The following is a 26,429-nucleotide window of genomic DNA, read 5'->3' on the forward strand; positions in this document are numbered from 1 at the left end:
TTGCAGCTTTGAATTATCACGCAATAATCCCTATTCAAAAATATTCCATTCCGAAATAAGGAATCCTACTTCCTGGTCGGTCTGGAACCAATTAACGGCCATAAACGAGGTCACTGTAATGTTTGGTGAGACGCACAAGCACCAGATTTGATCACCGGAACAACAGGCTTTTATTGCAGCTTTGAATTATCACACAATCTCTACCGTCTGATGTCTACTACATTGGGTAATACGAATGTAAAGGTGACTATAGGGGTGTTATTCCATGTCTACGGGGCTTTAACATACAAAACTGTATTGAGAAGGTCCTAAGCAGGTTTTGTATGTTCTAACTTCAAAAATATTCCATTCCTAAGTAAGGAATCCTACTTCCTGGTCAGTCTGGAACCAATTAAGGGCCATAAACCAGGTCACTGTAATGTTTGGTGAGACACACAAGCACCAGACTTGATCACCCGGAACAACAGGCTTTTATTGCAGCTTTGAATTATCACGCAATAATCCCTAATACGGTTAAAATGTTACTTAAATGTCTTATGTACTGTTATGATGTCTACTTCATTGGGTAATATGAATGTAAAGCTGACTATAGGGGTGTTATTCCATGTCTACAGGGCTCTAACATTAAAAAAAATGTATTGAGAAGGTCCTAAACATGTTTTTTATGTTCGAACTTCAAAAATATTCCATTCCTAAATAAGGAATCCTACTTCCTGGTCGATCTGGAACCAGACTTGATCACCGGAACAACAGGCTTTTATTGCAGCTTTGAATTATCACGTAATAATACATAATACGGTTAAAATGTTACTTAAATGTCTTATGTACTGTTATGATGTCTACTACATTGGGTAATATGAATGTAAAGCTGACTATAGGGGTGTTATTCCATGTCTACAGGGCTCTAACATTAAAAAAAATGTATTGAGAAGGTCCTAAACATGTTTTTTTATGTTCGAACTTCAAAAATATTCCATTCCTAAATAAGGAATCCTATTTCCTGGTCGGTCTGGAACCAATTAACGGCCATAAATAACGGGTTTACTGGATGAACTACGATTGGGTACGCTTGCAATATTATGCTAAACAGTTTGCAGTAAACCTGAAAAAAAACAAAAAAAAAATACAAAGTTATGTACATCAGCGCCGTTTTGATGTATAACCACTCATATATTCACAGCAAGCGGGGGGGTGGGGGGGCGAATGGGAGGAAATCTATCTGCTGGTTCGCCCCGCGGCTGAATGTTGACTGATGACTTTCATTTTGGGCTATCAATTCTGCTGCTAATTTTACACATTTCAATTAATCCCAGGTATTCTTGAGCGAGGCTATGATTAGAAGCTGCAGGGGGTCGGACTTCACTGTCAGGGCTTTGAGCTCCGCCCACCGCCATTCTTTTTTCCCTGACGCTCTTTTTTTGAGCATAATCATCACAATTTTCTCGCTGACGTCAGGATGCCACAGCTGTCTTTGCCGGCCGTCCTCCCGGGCGCCATCAAGAGTCTCTCAGCGGTTGGATGATGATGAGACTCCCCGAAGGGATAATGACATCTAAGCGGGTCTCAACTGGATGTCCCCCGCATTTAATCCCAGCCGACGCTCAGCCCCGAGAGGCATGTACACCTCCAAGAAAAAAAAAAAAACGGTTATATCCAGACGAGAACCGACGGCAAAGTTTTCCGGTTAGTCAGGCAGGAGTGGAGAGTAGACGCCTCGGCCGATAAACGGCCTCAAATACCAAAGTGGGCGGCACAAGAATACCAATAAACTTCCCAAAAGTTTGTGTTTCCTCTCGGGCGACAGCTAAGGCAACATCCTCCACAGAAAAAAAGAAGCTAAATCCCAAAATTAGTCCACAACGTCGTCAACGTTTCATTGAATCAACACCATCCAATCAGCTTTCAGCTTCTTTGTGTTGCCATGTAGGTGTAATCTACCCAGGGCCTTCAGAGTTACGACTGCTGACCCAATGTGGCTTGAACCACTGGTTCTCAGCTGAGGGGGGGGGTCTGGATCCAAAAGCGGATGGGTGGGTTGAATGTTAAACGGCAAATTATTTTAGTTGGGAGCCAAATCATTTGTCCCAGAAAATATAAAATTGTGAAAAAAAAGTGTTTTGATTGAGGTGCTCTCATTATCACCACACACACACCCCCAAGCCCCCCCCCACACACAATACCTTCAGATGTCTTTTCACATCCATGACCTATTATTGGGGAAATAATTACCGTTTTGTACGCAATTAGCGTCTCAATTCAGCCGGCGCCACAGTGGTGCGGCTGTGCTGAATGATAATCTGATCTGTGATCAGATCCTCATCATTCGTATTTGAAGTTTGAAATGAAAAAAAAACCTGCTTTTGAACCAACTCATCAGCAACACAAGTGGGAAAAAAAAATCCTTATGAATAGTCATACATGCAAATTATGGGGGAGGGGAGGGGGGAGGGGCGGGCATGGGGAGAAGATGTCTGACTCCAACTCAGGTCAGAACTCCTCCGGAGCGCGCTCTATATGCCTGTCGCTATGACAACACCGAGGACTCCATTTGCAGCAGCACAGCCGGCGTAGTCAACCACTTCGGTTCCTTCAATTAGCAGCGGAATTCTAGGTAGCCCCGCCCCCTAAACATATACTTACGTATGTACACACATATGCTAGCTAACAGGATGTCTAAGTACACCTCGGATTGGCCCATTCCTGCCCTTTTAGAGGAGCGAACCAGGACGCCGCTAGCTGTACTAGCCAGACATACAAAGGCCATCAATTAGGAATAACGGAAGGAGATGTGCGTCCCGACTCCCGAGACAAGCTTTTAAGACGCACCGTTTGTCACATAAATATATTCATAGATTGTGCTTTTATTCATGGCATGTGACAGCGTAGCGCTGCCGGAGTTTCTGCCTCCAGTCAGGGGAAAAAAAAAAGTGAAAAAGCAAAGCTGCCGCTTCTTTTACCTCAGCTGACCTTGCCGCCATCTTGGATTAAATGGATAAGAAAATGTTTGCATTGACAAAAAAAAAAACACATCATCGCTGTGCCCACTCAGTTTAGACTTGATGACGCCGGGGGTGTCCAAGGTGCGGCCCGGGGGCCATTTGCGGCACGCAGCTGTGTTAGTATAAAACAAACAAAAAACAAATAATTATAACTTTGGGAAATTGGGTTGCAGAAATTCCTAATCATGAGGAGAACAGGAAGAAAGTTTAAGAATTTTTTAAGAAATTAAAAATACATTAAAAAATTTAATATTTAAATATTATATAAATAAAACATTATTAAATTTAAATTAATTATATTAAATTTAATTTAATGTATTTAAATTACATAATTTTTTACAAGAAAATATCTATCAAAATATTAATTAAAAAAAGATAAAAAGAAAACTAATGTAAGGTTCTAATATTGTGGGAATAAAGTCAAAATATCTTGGGAATTAAGTCATAATATTCAGAACAAACAAAAAACAAATAATTATAATTTTGGGAAATTGGGTTGCAGAAATTCCTTATGAGAACATGAAAAAAGTTTAAATATTTGATTTTTTTTAAGAAATTAAAAATAAATTAAAAAAAATTATATTTAAATATTATACATTATTAAATATATTTAAATTAAATCATTTTTACAACAAAATATCAATATCAAAATATTAATTTAAAAAAGATAAAAATAAAAAACTAATGTAAGTTTCTAATATTGTGGGAATAAAGTCAAAATATCTCGGAAATTAAGTCAGAATATTCCGAGAAGAAAATGTACAAAAATTATTAGTGGAAATATTTGGAAAATTAAAAAAACACAGCAAAAATGGGAAAAATGGGCAGTGCCCAACAAAGCTGAGATGCTCTTTTTTCCGGAAATATTTATCCTCAGCATATCGTCCAGTGTTGCGTTACAAAATAGAATATATACTTTCATATTTCAGTGTGTAAAAAGTCTGCGCTACCAACATCACATGAGCATCAGCGGCGGTAATTAAAGGAGTGGTAGCGCGTGGTGAAGCGTTGGGTTCCTCCCGGCTGTTTTATGTGATATAATGGTGTTGACCCCAGTGGCGCCGCACTCTGCATATTGAGTTATTATATTTATGCAACCGCTAAGCTCCTCCGCTAGTCCGCAACCCCGCTGCCAAGCATCGGCAGCTGTGCAGGGCCGAGGCCTGCTGCGGACATTCTCCATTTCTGCTGGAAAATTGAAGAGCGAAGGTGAACAAGAAGCAGAAGAAGCGAGGAGGGCAGGGGGGGGGCGTGGGGGTGTAAGAAAGGAGGACTGTATATTTTATTCAGTGGCAGCGGAGGACAATTCATAATCAACGCCTCCTGATTCACAGTTTTAATTAAAAAGTAGCCTTATAGTTCCAGTGGTAACATCTTGATTTATGAAGACCCGACCGCGGGCTCTCATCCGCCACAGAGATTGGGAAGGGTAAGAAGGGGCGGGGGGGCAGGTGGGCGTGAGCAGGAGGCGCCCCGGCGTTCACTGGGAAGGGAAGTGTCTCTCGTCTTTTTCGCAGCGAGGTGGCCGCTAATGTGGGCGGCTAACTCAGCGTGAGCGTGTCAGAGTGTGCACGCGAGCACGTGCGGGGGGGGGTCCGTCTGCGTTCGATGCTGGCTAAAACCATCATGGCCGATATTATGGTATGGATTTAGCACGGATACTACATGCATATACTCATTCGACCATTTGGCGTCTCTCGGTTCTCCATTCATGTGCATACTTTTATACGTACACTAAAATGCTGAAACTGAACAAAATTCACCAACTGAGAATTGAACTAGCAACCATCAGGTCAGGAGAGGACCAATCTTACATGTCAGGTTCAATGTATTGTGGATTCCCACTAATAGGGAGCAACATTGAAGTTCTCCATTCATTATCAATGGGAAAAAATGATCAACAGAAAATACGGCATGATGGGAAATGCGGGAATGGTTAAAAAATTCCCGATAGCCTCCACGTTCTGCAAGAGCTGACTAAAATAGGGAGGAATCCGGAACGTTGGAAAGCTCAGAAAGCTTCATCTTCATGGGCAGTAACATTTTATGATGCCTGGCTTTGACCTGTGACACTGGGAAAAAGCTGGCGGGGGATGCGGGGGATGGGGGGGGGGGGGGTACTGTATAGATATTGACTTTAGAATATTACACCTTTTAAAAAAACGGCCAACGCTGCACATTTATCTTAAGCTGATGGAATTTGCTGTAATGTTACCTTCATGTCTGCTCCTCCCATTACGGAATCCTCACATAATTAAAACATGGACAACGCTTAAGGTGTGTGTGTGTGTGTGTGTGTGTGTGTGTGTGTGTGTGTGTGTGTGAGGCAGAGTACAGGAAATGGAAAAGAAAATGGCAGCAAGGGGCTGCAAACGAAAAGAGCAAGTAAAGAATTGTGTACTTTGCTAATGTCTGCATTTACTCTAAACGGCTCACTGCGGCGTTCCACTTCTTTGTCCTGCTTCAGTGTGTGTGTGTGTGTGTGTGTGTGTGTGTGTGTGTGTGTGTGTGTGTGTTCTGCCGTTCTCCATCACGCTCACTGATTGATTTCACCCATCATCCCAATAGAAAACACAACAATTATATTTAAGGATGCATGAAAAGGGGAATGACTGATGGCCGCCACCTTCCTGTTTTGCCATGAGTTATACGTACATATGTGAAATCAATCGTGTTTCTCACCTTCTTGACGATGTTTTCTTGTTATTTTGTAAAGAACTACGGAGTCAAGCCCTGATGGCGTCATAGACGCACGATGCAGCGCGGGAGGGGGGGGGGTGGGGGAATAACGACCTCCGGTTTCGGTTTCCATGCCAACATGCATAAAAACATGTCACAAACAGGGACGCTCCGTTCAGGTTTTATACTGCCGATTCCGATAGCTGTCATCCATGGGAGAAATCGGTTGATACAGATACCGATCTCATGGATTAACTGTAAATATTTGAGTTAATTTGTGGTGAATCGCGACAGTACCCGCCAGAAGTGATCCAATTTCGCGTATGCCAATTACATGCTTTTCCGCAGAAATCGGCCGATATTGATCGGCGGACAATGGATAAGAGCATGCCTAGTTACAAACACAGTCGAACGCAGGTAGTGTACAAATAACACAACAAGCAGGAAATGTACGTATGGTGAAAAGCTATTGACCAGGGGTGTTTTATAAAATGGGAAATGAAGTCATAAAAGTTAGGACAATTCCGAATATCACAAATGGCAGGTAGCTTCCAGATGGCAGACATGTTTGTTTTGGCTTCAGGGCACACCTGCACGGTGAAGGACAGATGTTACAGTTAATGTTACAGATGTTACACATAGGGATCGCGACAGTACCCGCCAAAAGTGATCGACTTTCGAGTATGCCAATTACATGCTTTTCCGCAGAAATCGACCGATATTGATCGGCAGATGATGGATAAGAGCATGCCTAGTTACAAACACAGTCGAACGCAGGTAGTGTACAAATAACACAACAAGCAGGAAATGTACGTATGGTGAAAAGCTATTGGCCAGGGGTGTTTTATAAAATGGGAAAGTAAGTCATAAAAGTTAGGACAATTTCAAATATCATAAATGATAGGTAGCGTCCAGATGGCAGACATGTTTGTTTTGGTTTTGGCACGCCTGCACGGTGAAGGACAGATGTTACAGATGTTACAAATAGGGGTCGCGACAGTGATCGACTTTCGCGTATGCCAATTACATGATTTTCCCGCAGAAATCGGCTGATATTGATTACAAACAGTCGAACGCAGGTAGTGTACAAAATGTACACTAACCAAACATACGCTAACCAAGGTTCCACTTTAATCCATTCAGAAACGGTCTGTTTCTCTCTAATAGTGTAATGGCTAACGAACAAAAGCATTAATCAAACCCAAAAAAAAAGAGCGTCTGGTAAGACCGTCTGCCAACATCCCATTGAACAGGAAGCTTTATGAATGCCACTTTTTATAGTAAATGTTCAATTGCCGGAATTTAAAAAGCTTCCCAGACGGCCGTAGCGTTTTCCTCGCCACACTGTCAACAGCGTGAAGTTAACACATGACTCAGTCCGCCGTGTGAAAACAGGAGTATGGAGGGGAAAAAAAAACAAAAAAACTGGCGAGCACACGAACTCACCACACACACACACACACACACACACGTAAAAAAGAACTAACACTGCCTGTAGGAATGGAAGGACACCGTATCTTAACGTCCTGTTGAAGCTTCTCCTATTCCCAAACGATATCAGGCACTCTGATATCGGCAGAGGTCATCATGGCGACGCCTATTAGAATTCAAGTGCGCTTCAAATGAAATATAAAAGCTGTCCTGGTCTTGCAACGTGAGTCCTTTAAGGGCATGTTGAAATAAAAGTTTCACCCAGAAAACTACAACCTGAGGTTTTTTTTGTTTTTTTTTTTTTACACCGGATGGATAGAAGGGGATCGGACCTGAGGTCACGACATCACAGACCGCTCAGCCTTGGAGTAGCGTAGCGGACAGCGCCTCTGCCAAGTAGGGTTCCTTATTTATAAACAAAATATTTTCTGAGCTTAAAACACGTGTTGCATTATTTAGAAATGTATTTTGAAATTAAATTAAATAAATAAAAAGCTAAAAATAAAAAATAAATATGTTCCCCCATCATAATTTTCTTTTATTTTTTTATATTTTTAAATTATATTTAATTTAAATTATATTCTTACATTTTAAATTATATATTTGTAAGATTATTAACATTGTAAAAAACATTTTATATTTTGTGTATATTTTTAATTTAATTTATTTATATATTTTTTTAAATAAAATAAATGTCGATTATACTTTGTATATTTAAAAAAAACACAATTATCTAAAAATTCATCAAAATTGAACATTTTTTCCTCAACAAATATGTTGTGTAAAACACCTGTTTTTTTATATTATTAGAGCCCTCCAGACTTGAAACAGCAACCCTATAGTCACCCGTACATTTGTATTACGCAATATCGTAGCCATAATAATAATAATAATAAATGTGTTACGGTGATAGGGGAGCTGAGTGGGTGGTAGGGGTTTGGAGTACCACAATACCCCGTGTTCGAGACCATGGTGACAGTGTGTCATTCAAACGTGCAATAAAGCAACAAGGGATTAGGGCATACCTCAATCTTCATTGGTTTCTTCAGACCGCCTTGGACAATTAGTGTTCGTCCACCGTCAATCACTATCAATAATATCAATAACTGCGCCACAAATTGATGTTGGCGCTCCTCGAGGCGCATTAACCCGCGTCGCAGATGACACGTAACAGAGCAACTAGCCCTGCCGAGCGCCTCTCTTCCCTCCATTGACTATTATGATTGTATTAAAACGTGTTTAATGGAGCATCCCGGCCCGCTCGATGCCGTGTTTGTTATCTCGCGGTCCAATTAGAAAATACTCCTGTTTTAACAATGTATGTATCGTTATACATTATGTATAACGATAAAAAGCATAATTAGCGCTCCTTGTTTTGCCTCAATCAACGTTCCAACACAGGCAAAGCTCGGGGAGTCGGATTGTTCATCATGTTACAGCGGCAGGATTTGAACGCGCCGCTACGCCAGAAGAAAGCGAAGTCATCTGGAGGTCAAATGGGGACGCTGATCCACATTCGGGATCCACCAAAAAGTCTGCTTTGATTTTTTTTCTCCATGAAAATAGGTGATTTTTTCCTGTGAAGTACTGATATTTATTATTATAAAATTATAATACAAGCTAAACTAAGCTAAGCTAAGCTAAGCTAAGTTACACCGTGACTCCAATTCATTCATCAACCATTACATTATTATTTCATACTTTAATAAGTGTGTGAAGCATATTTACTGTATGTCTTAAACCTGCATTGTGTCGCAACTGAGCAATGGCAATCGAAGAGAGAAGGGGTGTGTCGAAGTAGCATATTTTATCTTATTGTGTCCACTATAGGGGCGGCACGGCGGTCGAGTGGTGAGCGTGCAGACCTCACAGCTAGGAGACCAGGGTTCAATTCCACCCTCGGCCCTCACCCTCTCCCCGTGCATGCGTGGGTTTTCTCCGGGTACTCCGGTTTCCTCCCACATTCCAAAAACATGCTAGGTTAATTAGCGACTCCAAATTGTCCATAGGTATGAATGTGAGTGTGAATGGTTGTTTGTCTATATGTGCCCTGTGATTGGCTGGCCACCAGTCCAGGGTGTACCAGCTGGGATAGGCTCCAGCACCCTCCACGCGACCCTCGTGAGGAAAAGCGGTAGAACATGAATGAATGAATGTCTACTATATAGAGTAATAGGAATGTAAATGTGACTATAGGGGTGTTATATCATGTGTAGAGAGCTCTAATAAGATTAAAGACTGTATTTAGAACGCGGGTGGACAGTTTTTTTTGAGGGTTTAACCCACATTGGGTTAAAAAAAATTTCGTGGATGTGGCGTCTATATCGAGGTGGTCGTCCAACAGAGCGGCACATTTGCTCACGGTGCAACGAGACGAACGCACAACACATCCACAGCAAGTTAACGCACCACTACAAAGTGGGGCATAAACGACAACTATGCACAACTTAAAACTGTTATTTGGAAATGTCCGCAAGGCATGCTGGGTAGCCCAGCTGCAACAAAAATATGAACTATGAAGAATAAAATATTGGATATCAAGAGTATATTAACTAGGTAGGTTTTTGGCCGTTTGCTGGTAGGTTAGGAACGACAAATGCGTTCACGCAATCGATGTAACTGCGAACCGCGGCACAAACAACCGTGTGTTGAAATTGACGCGGGACATCCATTTTGCTTCAAAGTAATGCTGGTCATGAGTTTTCCTAAATCGAACCGTCGGGCATTTAAGGCATTTTCCTAACTTGTGAGACTTGTGGTTTGCAGGAATCAATACGGGATGCAAAGAGGAACAATGGATTGGGCGCACGGAGACGGCGGAACGGTCAAATCAGAGCGCCATCATCCTCAATTGCGCTTGAGAAATGTGTTGTGTTCCTCCCGGCGAGTACGCAACAGCACCGTAGCGTTTTAGATGCATGTGACAAAAATAAGGACCTGACTTTCCGTTTCCTGCCGTTTAATCGTGTCTCCCTCTGCAGCACGGAGACCGCATATTACAGGTTTTGACAGTTTATGGATGAAGACCCTCAGGGAGGCATTAGCATCCCACTGGGAGTTCTTCACTTAAACTCCCGGCGGACATTTTTTCCTCAACGCAATCCAATCAATAACTTTTGGATTACGTACTAGCCGAGTCCCAGCGACGTCTTCGGCTGAGAGCCTGCGTGCGGGCGTAGAGGAGGCCGCCGAGGCCGCGGCGTTCCCACCCGAGCGAAGTGAGCATTAGCCGTGACAATTCCGGCATGACGTCCGGCTCTGTCTCGAGATCGACTTACGCAAGAGCGAGCGCTCAGTTGGCCGTGCCTGACCGGTTCACCTCCGCCACGTCATGAACGGCCTTCTCTTCTTCTCTGGGGGGCAGCTTATGATGCACAAGCATAATATAATAGCATAATAATAACTCGATGAAACGTACTTAAGATTTGTCAGATCAAAACATCATTGTTGAATAAGCCAACATGCTAACCGCTCATCCACTGTGCAGAGGCATGATATTAAAAGTCTGCTATATTGAGTAATACGAGTGTAAAGGTGACTATAGGGTTGTTATTTCATGTCTGGAGGGCTCTAGTGTTAAAAACCTATAAACATTATGACATTTTTGACAAAAATATGACATTTTTAGCTTATTATTATTACTATTATTGGGCATGAATGATGACAATAAATTAAATTTTCCGGCAGAAAATGCGCTCTCAATATGAATATATAATATGAAAAATCATATTACAGTAAACCCCCTGCCACTTTGTGCGTCAAATATCGGCATCCGATGACAGAGACGTCGGAGGGGGACGTTGCCGACATCTAGAGCTGCCACGGTTCAACTCGATCAAACGTACTTAAGATTTGTCAGATGAAAACATCATTGTTGAATAAGCTAACATATGCTAACCGCTCGACCACCGTGCAGATACATGATGTTATTAAAAATCAATATAAAAGTTATTACATTAATCTCTTCTCTCTTCAATTGCCCTTGTTGATTCATAACACAATATACGTAAATACTGTATATTCCAGATTACAAGATGTACAGCTTGTAGTATTTTTGTTTTTATTCATACTTTATGGTATATTCATCACGTTGCTGCAGGTTTTGTGGGCCCATTGACTGCCAAAAACAACTATGGTGCGTTCAAGGACTGCCAAACTAAGTGTGAGAGCTCAAAGTGTATCAGTAAAGCATAAAGACGTAAACAAAAATTGTGGGTTTTCTAACGTTTGACTTCTATTATCATGGATTTCTAAATTGAAACCGACTTTCAGTGAATTAAATCATATTTTTTTTTCCGATTATTGTGATTCCATTCTAATAACTTTGTGTAGACATAAAGTACCAGCAACATACTGAGATGAGTAGAACCAAGATAAGGTTTCGTGCCGACAGTCAAGCCGTGGTGGTCCGGAAACATGAATTCCAACATGCACCGCCACTTGGAAAAGCGTATTTTGGACAGTATCGCGGGTAAACATTAGCTGCCACATCTGAATAGCATGGCCGATAATACCCATTTCCTGTTTCATGCTGGGTTTTCAACTACTGGAAGTATCCTGGTATTGCGTGCATTTGACTGCCGGAGTGTGTGATCATCATGATCCCCGGGTTTATAATGACTACCTTTATAAAGCCCTGACATCTCCTCGCTGCACATTAAGAGAATAAAAGCACAACAATCATCCTTCCTGTCTCTCTCCTACACGGCAAAGCTCTCAGCTTTTCTGCATGCTTAGCCCTCGAAGCGCTAAAACAGCCTTGTTTTTTTTTCCCCCTGTCGATAGAGGCCGAGTGAAGATGCTGACCTGTGGCATATGCACCCCAAACAAATCATCCCCCCCCTGACTTGAACAACACAATCTCCGAGGTAGGAGGGGGAGGGAAGGAAACAAGGTCTGCTGTCAAGGAGCACAATGGCTGCACTTCTACCGCCTTCGTTCGGGTTTGGATCCGATATGTTCTTGTTTGGCCGTTCACAATCACGCAGTAAATCTCAGCACGGGAGATTTACATTTTTATGACGGGTAACACCACCGCCAATTACGCTAATAATAGTCATTATATTTCATCATATGTTATAGACAATAACATATCTTTCTATGTATTTATTTGTACTAGAATGATTCATAAAATGTCACTTCCTCATCCAGGATATGTTTTCCATTCCGCCAGGATTTACACTTTTTATGTTGAACTAGCCACAACTATAATATTAATTATTCTTAAAAATAAATTTTGAATTGCAAAATGCAAATAGAAAAATGTTTACGAATTAATCAAAGTGCATCCTTAATATCTATATTGTTTTTTCTTTAGAGTTAAAAGTAAATGTTAATTATTAAAACAGTATAGAAATAATATATTTATACTTTGTATTTAGAAATATTACAAAAAATATATTTTGAAATTAAATTAAATAAATAAATAGCTACAAATTAAAAATAAATAAATGTTCCCCATCATAATTTTATTTTATTTTTTATTATATTAACATTGTATTAAAAATTTATTTTGAAATTAAATAAATAAAAATCTAAAAATAAAAAATAAATAAATGTTCCCCATCATAATTTTATTTTATTTTTTATAATATTAACATTGTATTAAAAATTTATTTTGAAATTAAATAAATAAAAATCTAAAAATAAAAAATAAATAAATGTTCCCCATTATAATTTTATTTTTTATATCTTTATAATATTATCATCATTGCAAAAAACATTTTATATTTTGTGTATATTTTTAAAATATTGAAAATGTTATGCAAATATATCAAAATATATATGCATTCTATGTACATTTAAAAATTACAAGCTTGATTTTAAAAATAATAAAAAAATAAATATGTCCATTATACTTTGTATATTTAAAAAAAAAACACAAATATTCTTATTTGAAAATTAATCAAAAAATCAACAAATTTGTCATTTTATTCTGCGATAATTACCATTTTATTGGGCTAGAATATTCTTTATTGTTCAAACTAAATGTTGTCGTGTGATGACACAAATTGATGATAAAAATAAAAATAAATAATAAAATAAAAACTCAACTTTGTATGCCGTACTTAAAAATGGCCCGACTCCATAAGTCCTCTCGCGGCCTACAAAGTAGTCTTGGAATCCTAAAAAAATGGCTGACATAACCGACAGATCTCGTCAAACCATTGATGAACCAAGTGACGAACTGAGGCGCACCCGAATGCACCGCATCCGAGCACGTGCAGAGACCACCAGATGCCACCGAAGCGCACGTTGGAGATTGGATCTGCATGCTGTTTTCCATGCCGGTGACGTTCGCTGCTCATCCGCTGGCGACAAGGATGAGCGAAAGTATCGATCGGCCGCTTTGCTGCACAATCAATGACGCACACAAAAGATCCCCCCCCCCCCCCCCGATCAAACGCGTCATGCTACTGTCCAAATTCAATTCATACGGAGTGATAACGTCACTCGGCGATAAACAAGCGGCGGAGATTTAGTCAGCCTGTGATTGCGCCGTCGCGTCTTACACGCTCATTCAATTAGAAGATAATTGAACATCAGCGGAGCCCAGATTGAACAATATGATTGGAGTGCATTACGGAGCCGTGTGCCAGGCTCGGGTGGCTGGGACTCAAACTTTCTTCCAATAGAGATATTGATTTCAGGAGATATGCCAAGCGCCGCATGGACACAAAACAGCTGCGGCGGGACATGCACACGGGACGTTCTCGTCCCCATCCCCCCTCCCGCCGCCGCATCCTCGTACATCTACAAAACTACAAAACATGCACATTCAGCATTAATATACAAAATTACACATGGAAAAGGATACAAAAATATGACTTTTTTACTTTATTATCTATATAGGGCATGAATGATGACACTGAATTCATTTATTTTTAAATCTTATTTATGTCTTCAATGGCTTACTTCCACTTATTATGTCTGCTACATTGAGTAATAGGAGTGTAAAAGTCACTATAGGGTTGTTATTTCATGTCTAAAGGGCTCTAGTGGTAAAAAAAAAAACCTATAAACATGAAATTTTTGACAAAAAATATGGCACACACTAAATTTAATTTTCAGGCAGAAAATGCCCTTCCAATATGAATATATAATATGAAAAATCATATTACTATTATATGAAAATAATATTAATTTTTAAAAATACTAGTTTCATAGTTAATAGTGGCCTATTATTAATCACATGAATTGTCTTCAATGGCTTACTTCCACTTATTATGTCTGCTACATTGACTAATACGAGTGTAACTGTGACTATAGGGTTGTTATTTCATGTCTGGAGGGCTCTATGTTAAAAAAAAACCTATAAACATTGTGACATTTTTGACAAAAATATGACATTTTTAGCTATATAGAGCATGAATGATGACACTAAATTTAATTTTCCAGGAGAAAATGCCCTTTCAATATGAATATATAATATGAAAAATCACATTACTATTATTATTATATGAAAACATATATTAATTAAAAAAAATACTGCTGTTTCATAGTTAGTGGCCTATTATTAATCACATGAATTGTCTTCAATGGCTTACTTCCACTTATGTCTGCTATATTGTGTAAAGGTGACTATAGGGTTGTTATTTCATGTCTGGAGGGCTCTATGTTAAAAAAACCTATAAACATTGTGACATTTTTGACAAAAATATGACATTTTTAGCTATATAAGGCATGAATGATGACACTAAATTTAATTTTCCGGCAGAAAATGCCCTTTCAGTAGGAATATATAATATGAAAAGTCATATTACAGTAACCCCCCGCCACTTTGTGCGTCAAATATTGAGGCTTCACTATCAAAATATATATTAATTTTAAAAATCATTCTGTTTCGTGATTAACAGTGGCCTATTATTTATCACAAATGCATGTTGAAGCATATGTGAGTCTTATTTATGTCTTCAATGGCTTACTTCCACTTATTATGTCTGCTACATTGAGTAATATGAGTGTAAAGGTGACTATAGGGTTGTTATTTCATGTTTGGAGAGCTCTAGTGGAAAAAAATATATTTAGAAAGTAGTAAACATGTTTCTATGATCCAACTACAAAAATATTCCATAAAAAATAATCAATCCTACTTCAACTCATCACGGTCGAGTCTGGAGGTAATTAACCATGATGAACCAGGGATTAGTGTACTACTAATACAGCGTGAAATATGAGTAGTATCCCCAAGATAGTATATACAACAGGCAGGCGGGTGAGATCTTTATAGCTTGCATGTCGGCACGGTTTCGTGACCTTCAGGGGTCAAAAGGTTAGGTGCTTTATTGGGCAAAGTGCTCCACCTGCATGGACCTCCATGGTCAGCAGTGGGTGGTGAGTAACTATGTGGAACGTTGGCTTCCTTTTGAGTCACTGCTGCACGTTTCATTAACTAAAAAGGGTCCAGCCGAGAGGTGACCAGACACGGGGATTTATGAGGACGCATCCACTTTTGGAGACCTCCAAACAGAATCCGGTCCGGGCTGGTCTTAATCGTCTGAAATTCTCTCTTCTGTTTAAGTTCCATTTATGATTTATTAAACGTGTTGCTCCAAATATGAAAATATTCCATTTATAAATAAGGACTTGGTTCTTGGCATACATACACGTGTCGGTGGAAAGTCTGCCCCCCCGTCCAGATTTATTCAAGTGCAGCAACATGCATGTTCCCAATTTCCTGTCAAAAGGTGCAAAGGCAGCCCGCAGATTCCCACTAATAATGATCTTTGTTTCCCAATTAGCGGACCAAATCCAACAAACCTGCGTCGAAAAAAATCCTACAATTAGTGATGACGTTTTTTTTCCCCCTCAGAGGAGCTGCTGATGAGATAAGAGAATTGGACTGTATGCTAATGTTTCATGACGTAAGGCGCTAGGAGGGGAGGTGCAGCGTCAGCCGATGGAGATGCGTGACTTTCAGCTAATGACGGAAGGCGGGGGCACTTCGTTACTACGCCGTGCCGTAGTCCTGCAGCCCAGGGGGGGCCCGGAGTTCCGGGGTGCCCGACCGAGCAGACCAGCTAAGCTAAAGGACGTATATGTAATGGCACACCAAAAGGTGACTCTTGCAACCCCGCAAAGACTCGATCTCTTGTGCGTTAGAGCTGATTAAGAGAGAATGGGTGGAAGCTGCGGCTTAAAAAAAATAAAGCAATTTTTCCGAAACCTGTAGCGACAAAGAGCGAGGAGATTAATGTGTGAGAAAAGCAAAGTGCTGATGCGATAATGGCCCTTTTTTAGCTCCCGTGGCAAATACAATCTGCACAATTTGGTCCCGGACACAAAAGAATTATGTCCTCTTTTATCTTTTCACACAAAACATGTTTCCTTTTTTTCCACACGCCAACGAATCACGCCGCAAACACGGGCGACAAATGGCTGGCAAACGCACACGCAACAAATCCTTTCAACGCCATGCAAATGAGGGGGTGATGGTCGATAGGTGCTCTATCAGGTGAACGCCCACGTCGGCATTGATCCAACTAAAAAGCCGGGATTAAACCGCCGGTCTGGAGGCTCCACCTTGAACCCTGATCCTCACCCGCGAGGAAACGGTACAACGCCGACGACGAGAGCAGGATGCGGGATGTTTGAAAGCCTCCATCAAGCGCTTTAAAAGGAGATAAGACGCATGCGTGACTTTGGTCTTACCTTGTGTTCTGTCGGCCAAACTCTCATCCCCGCGTCTCAGAAGTAGCATGATGGTGCAGCCTGGACCTCCTCTCTTCCTCTCATAGCCTCAGACTGAGGGAGGCTGCACTGCAAACACAAGAGGAGACCATCATGGAGGTACACGCGTACAATACACAAAGATTTTTAAAACATCTGTATGATACAAAATCAGCAATTTACAAAGACACCCTGGACAGAGCTCTCTACACATAATATAACACCCCTATGGTCACATTTATATTCCTATTATCCTATATAGTAGACATTCATTCATTCATTTTCTCCCGCTTTTCCCAGCTGTCTTGTTTATTTTATTCTTCATAGTTCGTATTTTTTGTTGCAGCTGGACTATCCAGCATGCCTTGCGGACATTTCCAAATAACCGTTTTAAGTTGTGCTTAGTTGTCGTTTATCCCCCCACTTTGTAGTGGTGCGTCAACTTGCTGTGGGTGTGTTGTGCGTTCGTCTCGTTGCACCGTGAGCAACTGTGTCGCTCTGTTGGACGACCACTTCGACATAAGACAGCACATCCACCAAATTTTTTTTTTAACCCAATGTGGGTTAAACCCTCAAAAAAACCTGTCCACACGTGTTCTAAATAATCTTTATTATTATTAGAGCTCTCTACACATGATATAACACCCCTATAGTAACATTTACATTCCTATTACCCTATATAGTAGACATTCATTCATTCATTTTCTACCGCTTTTCCTCACGAGGGTTGCGGGGGGGGGTGCTGGAGCGTATCCCAGCTGGTACACCCTGGACTGGTGGCCAGCCAATCACAGGGCACATATAGACAAACAACCATTCACACTCACATTCATACCTATGGACAATTTGGAGTCGCCAATTAATCTAGCATGTTTTTGGAATGTGGGAGGAAACCGGAGTACCCGGAGAAAACCCACACATGCACGGGGACATTCCACCGAGGGTGGAATTGAACTCAGGTGTGTCAGCTGTGAGGTCTGCGCGCTAACCACTAGACCACCGTGCAGCCCGCCCAGAAAATCGCTAATCGCTAAGGCGGCCCAAAGTGGTTTTTCTTCTATGGGGTCCCGGAATTCCTGGCGGCATCCCTGGCATTTCCACAATACGTAGCGTGCGCTCCGACGAGAATGAGGCAGCAGAAGACAATGAACGACTCCTTTTGTGGTCACATATGAGCGCCTAAAGACGTGATTATACTTTGTTAACAAATACGACTTTCGGTATTAAAGTAGGCTTCTACCCACCAGGATGCAGCCAGGCGTCACATGACCAGAAGATGTATTTATTGACAAATGACAGTTTTCAGTTTTTTTGTTCCCGTATATGAAATAACAACCACTCAAGAGTAATTACACTAGAGGAGGTCATTACTAGAACTGCTAATTAATCAGTAAAAAAAAAAAAAAAAGCGCTATGATGATAATAACGGTAATGAATGAATATGTGATGGGATTGTTTCAATGGAGAGACACGTGGAATGGAGATGGAATGGAGATGGAATGGAGATGGAATAGAGATGGAATAGAGATGGAATGGAGATGGAATAGAGATGGAATGAAGATGGAATGGAGATGGAATAGAGATGGAATAGAGATGGAATGGAGATGGAATGAAGATGGAATGAAGATGGACTGGAGATGGAATGGAGAGACGCGTCCCATAAACTTGACAGATTCCGTCTGTCAACATCATCAGTCAATGAATGGAAAATAGACGAGGACTTTAATGACGGAGTTTGGGGAAGGAAAACAAGCATTCCATGTTTTCCAAGCATATTCCAGTTCAGGAGACGCAAGCAGCAGCACTTCATCACATCAACGTGATTTCACCAGTCATTAAGCCACGCCTCCTTACCTCGTTAGCTAGGCAGGCTTTAACGTTCAAGTCAACGGAAAGGTGACGAAGATGCACACACTCGTCACGGGTACACACTCATCACTGGTACACACATTACGGGTACAGAATCGTCACGGGTACACACACATCACGGGTACACAAATCCCCTGTACACTCATCAGGGGTACACACACTCATCACGGGTACACAATCGTCACGGGTACACACTCATTAAGGGTCCACAATCGTCATGGGTACACACATTACAGGTACAGAATCGTCACGGGTACACACACATCACGGGTACACAAATCCCTTGTACACTCATCAGGGGTACACACACTCATCAGGGGTACACAATCGTCACGGGTACACACTCATTAAGGGTCCACAATCGTCATGGGTACACACATTACAGGTACAGAATCGTCACGGGTACACACACATCACGGGTACACAAATCCCTTGTACACTCATCAGGGGTACACACACTCATCAGGGGTACACAATCGTCACGGGTACACACTCATTAAGGGTCCACAATCGTCATGGGTACACACTCATTAAGGGTCCACAATCGTCACGGGTACACACTCATTAAGGGTCCACAATCGTCACGGGTACACACTCATTAAGGGTCCACAATCGTCACGGATACACACTCATTAAGGGTCCACAATCGTCACGGGTACTCACAAATCCCTTGTACACTCGTCAGGGGTACACACACACACGTCACGGGTACACACACACACATCACGAGTACACAAATCCCTTGTACACTCATCGGTACACACGCATCAGGGGTACACACACATCACAGGTACACAAATCCCTTGTACACTCATCATGGGTACACACGCATCAGGGGTACATACGCATCAGGGGTACACAATCGTCACGGGTACACACTCATTAAGGGTCCAAAATCATCACGGGTACACACAAATCCCTTGTACACTCGTCAGGGGTACACACACTCGTCACGGGTACACACACACACACACACATCACGGGTACACAATCGTTATGGGTACACAATCGTCACTTGTACACACACACACGTCACGGGTACACACACACACACATCACGGGTACACAAATCCCTTGTACACTCATGGGTACACACGCATCAGGGGTACACACGCATCAGGGGTACACACGCATCAGGGGTACACTTTTTTCAGTGTTTACTTGCAAAGCTCGGAGGACTCACAGCAGTTTTCTTGGAAAAGCAGCAATTTGGAGGGAATCGTACTCCACGGGAGCGGCAGCTTTTCTGTTCTCCTCTCGACTCCGTAGAAGAGACGCTTGCCGTCGCTTGGATCGCCGACGTCTGCCAGGCGGCTGTTTTAAAGGGCAACAAGGGGGGCGGGGGGGGGACAGGGGGTCAGAAGGGGGTCACAGGCGCTTAAGAGAGCTTTTAGTGATAGGAAGACTTTGGAGTACGGAAGTCAATATGTTTTTTTTTTTTGGGGGGGGGTGGAGCTTCACACTTTATTGCTTGAAAACCAATCTGGAGTGAAGGCCGCATCTATTCAATAAGGAAAAAAAAAGACAATCTCCATCCTTAATCTGCTTAACTGCATCTCATAACTCCCTGTAGTAAACCGTGTGTGTGTGCGTGTGTGTGTGTGTGTGTGTGTGTGTATGCAGATTTGCAGCGGATAAAAGTGCTGAGCCGACTCAAGGAGTTGAAATCAGCCCAATCGGGTAAATAATACATTTGCTCCAGATGTACAGTAGCATTAAATTGTGTGAGCTTCCATCGCCCGACAACCCCCCCGTGCCCCCCCCCCCACGCTAATAAATGGCTTCTATCAAATGTGCTTATGCATAGTTCATACGCATGGCTGACAAATGAAAGGACAACATCGTATATCTTATGAAGAGCTGCCAGGAAAGCTTGAACTCCCTTTGACATCCATTCCACGAGTCTGTGGAAGTCCACCAGGGGGACGGTTCCTCATTTCCATGCGGAGGGGAGCGCTTTCTAACAGCTTGTGACTAAACGCCGGCGACTGCGAAGGCTGGGGGATATTATTCAAGTTCCTTTTCTTAGCCGTGCAAGCGTGCGCCGACAACACGGAAGCGTGACCCGCCCCGGAAAAGGGATTTCAGGAAATGGACTACGGAGAACACTTTAAGGAACTTTGTATTGTCTCAAAACCAAATATTGACGGCAATATTGAAATGATACTGTATGTGCGGATCAGTGGATCGCCGCCGCCCCCCTTCAATGACAACACCTCCATGGCCGCCTGCTGGGGGCGTAAGCCGTCTGAATCCCTGGTGTAGATCATTGCCGTGGAATTTTAATGAGTTCACCAATCCCTGAGTGATTGTCGACAGTCTGAGTTGCCCTGAACGCAGCACGTCTACTTCTACTACCGCCCCCCCAGACCCCCCAGACCCCATTGGACCTCCATCATAGTATTTGTTGTCGGGAGCAGGTGTGAAGTCCAAATGTAAAAATCATGCGGGTACCGATGCGTGATGATGCAGAATTTGCTACCGTTGCGTGGCTAACAAAGATATGCTAACCTTGAAAATGGATGCCGTTGGGTTGTTTATGTTTATTTTGGAAAAAGGCTAAAATATGTGATTCATACTGTACTTAAAGACAAATCTTTGTGTTATTATGAGTTAAATCAACATTTCAGCATTTTAAGCGTCAACTGTAAATGCTATTAACTTGTTAGCTTCTTCGCTAACAATGCTACTTAAACAGAGAAGGAACCAACGTATGTGTTATAGCGTACTATTATTTTCTTAGTCAATTAATCTGAAGCTCGTTGTTTGGATTAATCGAGTAATTAGTGTCCGAACGTTTCATACGAGAAAAACACTGATACAGTTTGTGCATTAAAGATGCTAAACCCAACAATATCTGCCAAGCTAACGGATCAAAATATTAATATCTTAGCTTTGTGTTACAGGTGACAAAACAAATTACCTTGTACTTCGGTACGTGACAAAAATAAAATTAATAACTAAAAAAAACTTAAACTATATTATGAAAGCAGGAAGTGAACAAATGCAACAGTTACTGATTGTAAAAGTACCAGATGGAGGGGTAGGATTTAATAAGCTTTGCTTCTTCCTACTCCTTTTGGACATGTGGAACTGGGAACTAATTATGGGATGTACTCAATTGTAATCTGATGCATGTTGAAATGAAATAAAACCATTACCAAATGAGTGCAATATCTAATGAACTCATTCAATATCAAAAACGGTGATATACCAAACAGCCAATCCCAACAATGGTTGACATCATTGGATGGATTCCTTTTGTCCCTTAAACCTCCCTCATGGCCAACTTTTTAAAAGTCGGGTTCTGACCAAAGGCCGCCGGAGCCTCCATCGTGTGCGGCTTCCTTATTATTTGGCTCAAAGTTGGCGGCTTCTCCCTATCGGTTATCTTGCCTCGCCGTGCTCGGCAGTCAGCGTTTTTCTTGCTTTTCTTATCTTTTCCTTTCTCTTTGATCCTCCACAACGCGGCAGCAAATTAAAAATGATTTGCTAAAAATCACACAAGTAGAAAGACAGTAGGAGAAGATATTATTATTATTATTATGGTCACCGCCTTTTTCTTAGGTAGGATGAACAACGCAATAAATTGATTGATAACTCCTTTTTAAACTTCACATCATGAAAATAAATGCAATATTTGGTTGCGGCATATGGAATAAAAAAATAAGTGTTAAAAGCGGACACACTCCAAAACATCGTTGGAGAGTTCAGGACACTTTTTAGGTGAGGAAATGATGAATTTACATAAGTCAATGAATAATAAACACGTGTCTGCAGGGTAACAGATTGTTCTCTTCATATTTCATACATCCATGGCCCGCACACAAACGGGTACACAAGCGTCACAAGTACACACATCACGGGTACACACACACACACACACATAACGGGTACACGCTCATCAGGGGTACACAATCGTCACATGTACACACATCACATGTACACAAATCATAGATACACACTCGTCAGGGGTACACACTCATCACATGTACACACTCGTGAGGGGTACACACTCGTCACATGTACACACTCATGAGGGGTACACACATCACATGTACACACTCGTGAGGGGTACACACTCGTCACATGTACACACTCGTGAGGGGTACACACATCAGGGGTACACAATCGTCACAGGTACACACTCGTCACAGGTACACACATCACATGTACACAAATCATAGATACACACTCGTCAGGGGTACACACTCATCACATGTACACACTCGTGAGGGGTACACAATCGTCACAGGTACACACTCGTCAGGGGTACACAATCGTCACAGGTACACACATCACATGTACACAAATCATAGATACACACTCGTCAGGGGTACACACTCATCACATGTACACAAATCATAGATACACACTTGTCAGGGGTACACACATCACATGTACACAAATCATAGATACACACTCGTCAGGGGTACACACTCCACATGTACACACTCGTGAGGGGTACACAATCGTCACAGGTACACACATCAGGGGTACACACATCACATGTACACAAATCATAGACACACACTTGTCAGGGGTACACACTCATCACATGTACACACTCGTGAGGGGTACACACTCGTCAGGTACACACAAATCACTTGTACACACTTGTCAGGGGTACACAATTCACAGGTACACACTCGTCACACGTACACACACATCAGGGGTACACAATCGTCACAGGTACACAAATCATAGATACACACTCGTCAGGGGTACACACTCATCACATGTACACACTCGTGAGGGGTACACAATCGTCACAGGTACACACTCGTCAGGGGTACACAATCGTCACAGGTACACACATCACATGTACACAAATCATAGATACACACTCGTCAGGGGTACACACTCCGCATGTACACACTCGTGAGGGGTACACACATCAGGGGTACACAATCGTCACAGGTACACACATCACATGTACACAAATCACAGATACACACTCGTCAGGGGTACACACTCCACATGTACACACTCGTGAGGGGTACACAATCGTCACAGGTACACACATCAGATGTACACAAATCATAGACACACACTTGTCAGGGGTACACACTCATCACATGTACACACTCGTGAGGGGTACACACTCATCAGGGGTACACAAATCACTTGTACACTCATCACAGGTACACACAAATCACTTGTACACACTTCACAGGTACACACTCGTCACACGTACACACACATCAGGGGTACACAATCGTCACAGGTACACACTCGTCACAGGTACACAAATCATAGATACACACTCATCACATGTACACACTCGTGAGGGGTACACAATCGTCACAGGTACACACTCGTCAGGGGTACACAATCGTCACAGGTACACACATCACATGTACACAAATCATAGATACACACTCGTCAGGGGTACACACTCCACATGTACACACTCGTGAGGGGTACACACATCAGGGGTACACAATTGTCACAGGTACACACATCACATGTGCACAAATCATAGATACACACTCGTCAGGGGTACACACATCACATGTACACAAATCATAGATACACACTCGTCAGGGGTACACACTCATCACATGTACACAAATCATAGATACACACTCGTCAGGGGTACACACTCATCACATGTACACAAATCATAGATACACACTCGTCAGGGGTACACACTCATCACATGTACACAAATCATAGATACACACTTGTCAGGGGTACACACTCATCACATGTACACAAATCATAGATACACACTCGTCAGGGGTACACACTCCACATGTACACACTCGTGAGGGGTACACACATCAGGGGTACACAATTGTCACAGGTACACACATCAGGGGTACACACATCACATGTACACAAATCATAGACACACACTTGTCAGGGGTACACGCTCATCACATGTACACACTCGTGAGGGGTACACACTCATCACATGTACACACTCGTGAGGGGTACACACTCGTGAGGGGTACACAAATCACTTGTACACTCATCACAGGTACACACAAATGACTTGTACACACTTGTCAGGGGTACACAATTCACAGGTACACACTCGTCACACGTACACACTCATCACGGGTACACACTCATCACATGAACACAACACTTGAGTAAAATCCAAAACGTTGCATTTCTCCTGGTCTCCTGGTCTCCTGGACTCCTGGTCTCCTGGTCTATTGTCCCGGCCGGCGTCCGCATGGATACGAGTCTTTTAATCAGCTGGGATGAATTATTGAGCAGCCATTTTATACGAGATCATGGCCTATATTCCGCCTGCCAATAAATCCCTCGTTTACTTTTTAAGTTGTGCCCGTGTCCCACATAAGCTACGATTGCTGGACAAGATTCACACACACAATGTACACACACAATGTACACACACAATGTACACACAAGCGTTCCATGTCATCATTCATTTCAGCTGATAAGTTCATCCGAGGTCGTTGCTTCCATCACCTGATAGCCAAAACAGACGTGAGCTGGAGACGTTTGTCAGCGCCCAGACATGGACACTTCAGGCTTCCCGTAGGAAGGAGGAGCACCAGGAGCACCAGGAGCACCAGGAGCATGAGGAGCACCAGGAAGCAAGATCATTCTCTTGCCGTTTCTGAGCTACCAACATCAAGTCCATGACGTCTCTCTAGGCCTAGCCTTCTAGCACAGAACAGTGTCGGGATCTCTGAATGGCTGACCTCAGACCAAATGAGACCGGGACCACTTATTGAAGAACGTCGAGGTTGAGGTTGTTCCGCTAACTTTTGATAGCACGGTTCCTAAAGTAGCCGAGGTCCTCACCAAGAGCAACTATCCCATTCAGAGAGGAAGAGGGGGTCCAACCAGCGGTCACTCTAGTGGCCTGTGGTCCGGATGCAGCGGGGCTGTTAATACCTGGGTGGGTTCCTCTCATCCCGGACTTAGAGGTCCCCCTTCCGTAACCGTTTTGATGCAGTAGTCAGAGAAAGGGTCTTGCACCTCCTGGGTAACTCGGGATCAGGAAGTAGAACCAAGCTAATCTACTAGGGCTCATTTAAAAACCAGTACCAGATTCCAAAATGGCGTCTTCCACCATTCCAACAGGATTTAAACAATAAAAGACCGAGCTAATGAAATGCTTGTATTTCTGTTGTGGGACCACAGTACTCAATCCCAATCCCGGACAAAAAGCCATCCATCCCGCCCCGTTCCGACAAACCAATCTCCGCTCCATTTGCACCAAAGTGATGCTCATCCGTTGTAAATCCATCATTCCCAAGGCCGCTCAACCGGCCTTGGACTGTACCATCCGGAGCACACAACACCAATCCAGGAACTCCACACCTCCAAATGTTCCATCCCGCATCTCCTTGCCAAAGTGGGACTCGAACCTTGGTTATTACACTTGAAAGCGCGGCGAGCCATGTGTCGGAGCCACGCGGCCGTTTGCACTCCAGACGTCCATTTTGAAGCACAGGCGCTGACAGGCTCTCGGCTTGGAAGTGCCCATCTGCAGACGGGGGCTACGGGGGGGTCACATGTGCGCCATCTGTAATGATCCTGTGTTATGAGAGCAGATCCCAGGTGGGTTTCACAGGTAGAGTCCTCACCTTGACGCTGCACTATGTCCTCGCACGCCAAAACACACACGCCGATGTCGGCAGCAGGAAACGGGATCAAAGAAACGGGGTCAATCGCCGCTGAACCCGAATCTGATGGATGTCTGTGATGTGGGTGCGTGAAACTGACAAACTATTTCATGGAGTCCTCCTCCACGTTAGAGCAGTAGTTCTCCACTGCTGTGGCGACCGTCATTCC

At 42.6% G+C, this 26,429-nt stretch overlaps 1 protein-coding gene across 3 annotated transcripts in view; it reads right to left on the reverse strand.

Moving 5' to 3' along the window:
- Window positions 1–26,429, reverse strand: part of grin2ba (glutamate receptor, ionotropic, N-methyl D-aspartate 2B, genome duplicate a) — a 127,382-nt gene that overhangs the window by 95,220 nt on the left and 5,733 nt on the right. For all 3 annotated transcript variants that reach the window (XM_058050306.2, XM_058050305.2, XM_058050307.2), the window contains exons 2-3: window positions 19,831–19,961; window positions 16,761–16,868 (exon numbers count right to left, since the gene is read on the reverse strand). In XM_058050306.2, the coding sequence (XP_057906289.2) occupies window positions 16,761–16,787 (27 nt within the window). In that variant the 5' untranslated portion in view covers window positions 16,788–16,868; window positions 19,831–19,961. The remainder of the gene's footprint in view (window positions 1–16,760; window positions 16,869–19,830; window positions 19,962–26,429) is intronic.

Source organism: Doryrhamphus excisus, linkage group LG16 (assembly GCF_037039965.1).
Source record: "Doryrhamphus excisus strain RoL-2023G ecotype Guam linkage group LG16, RoL_Dexc_Guam_v1.1, whole genome shotgun sequence".
Taxonomy (NCBI): domain Eukaryota; kingdom Metazoa; phylum Chordata; class Actinopteri; order Syngnathiformes; family Syngnathidae; genus Doryrhamphus; species Doryrhamphus excisus.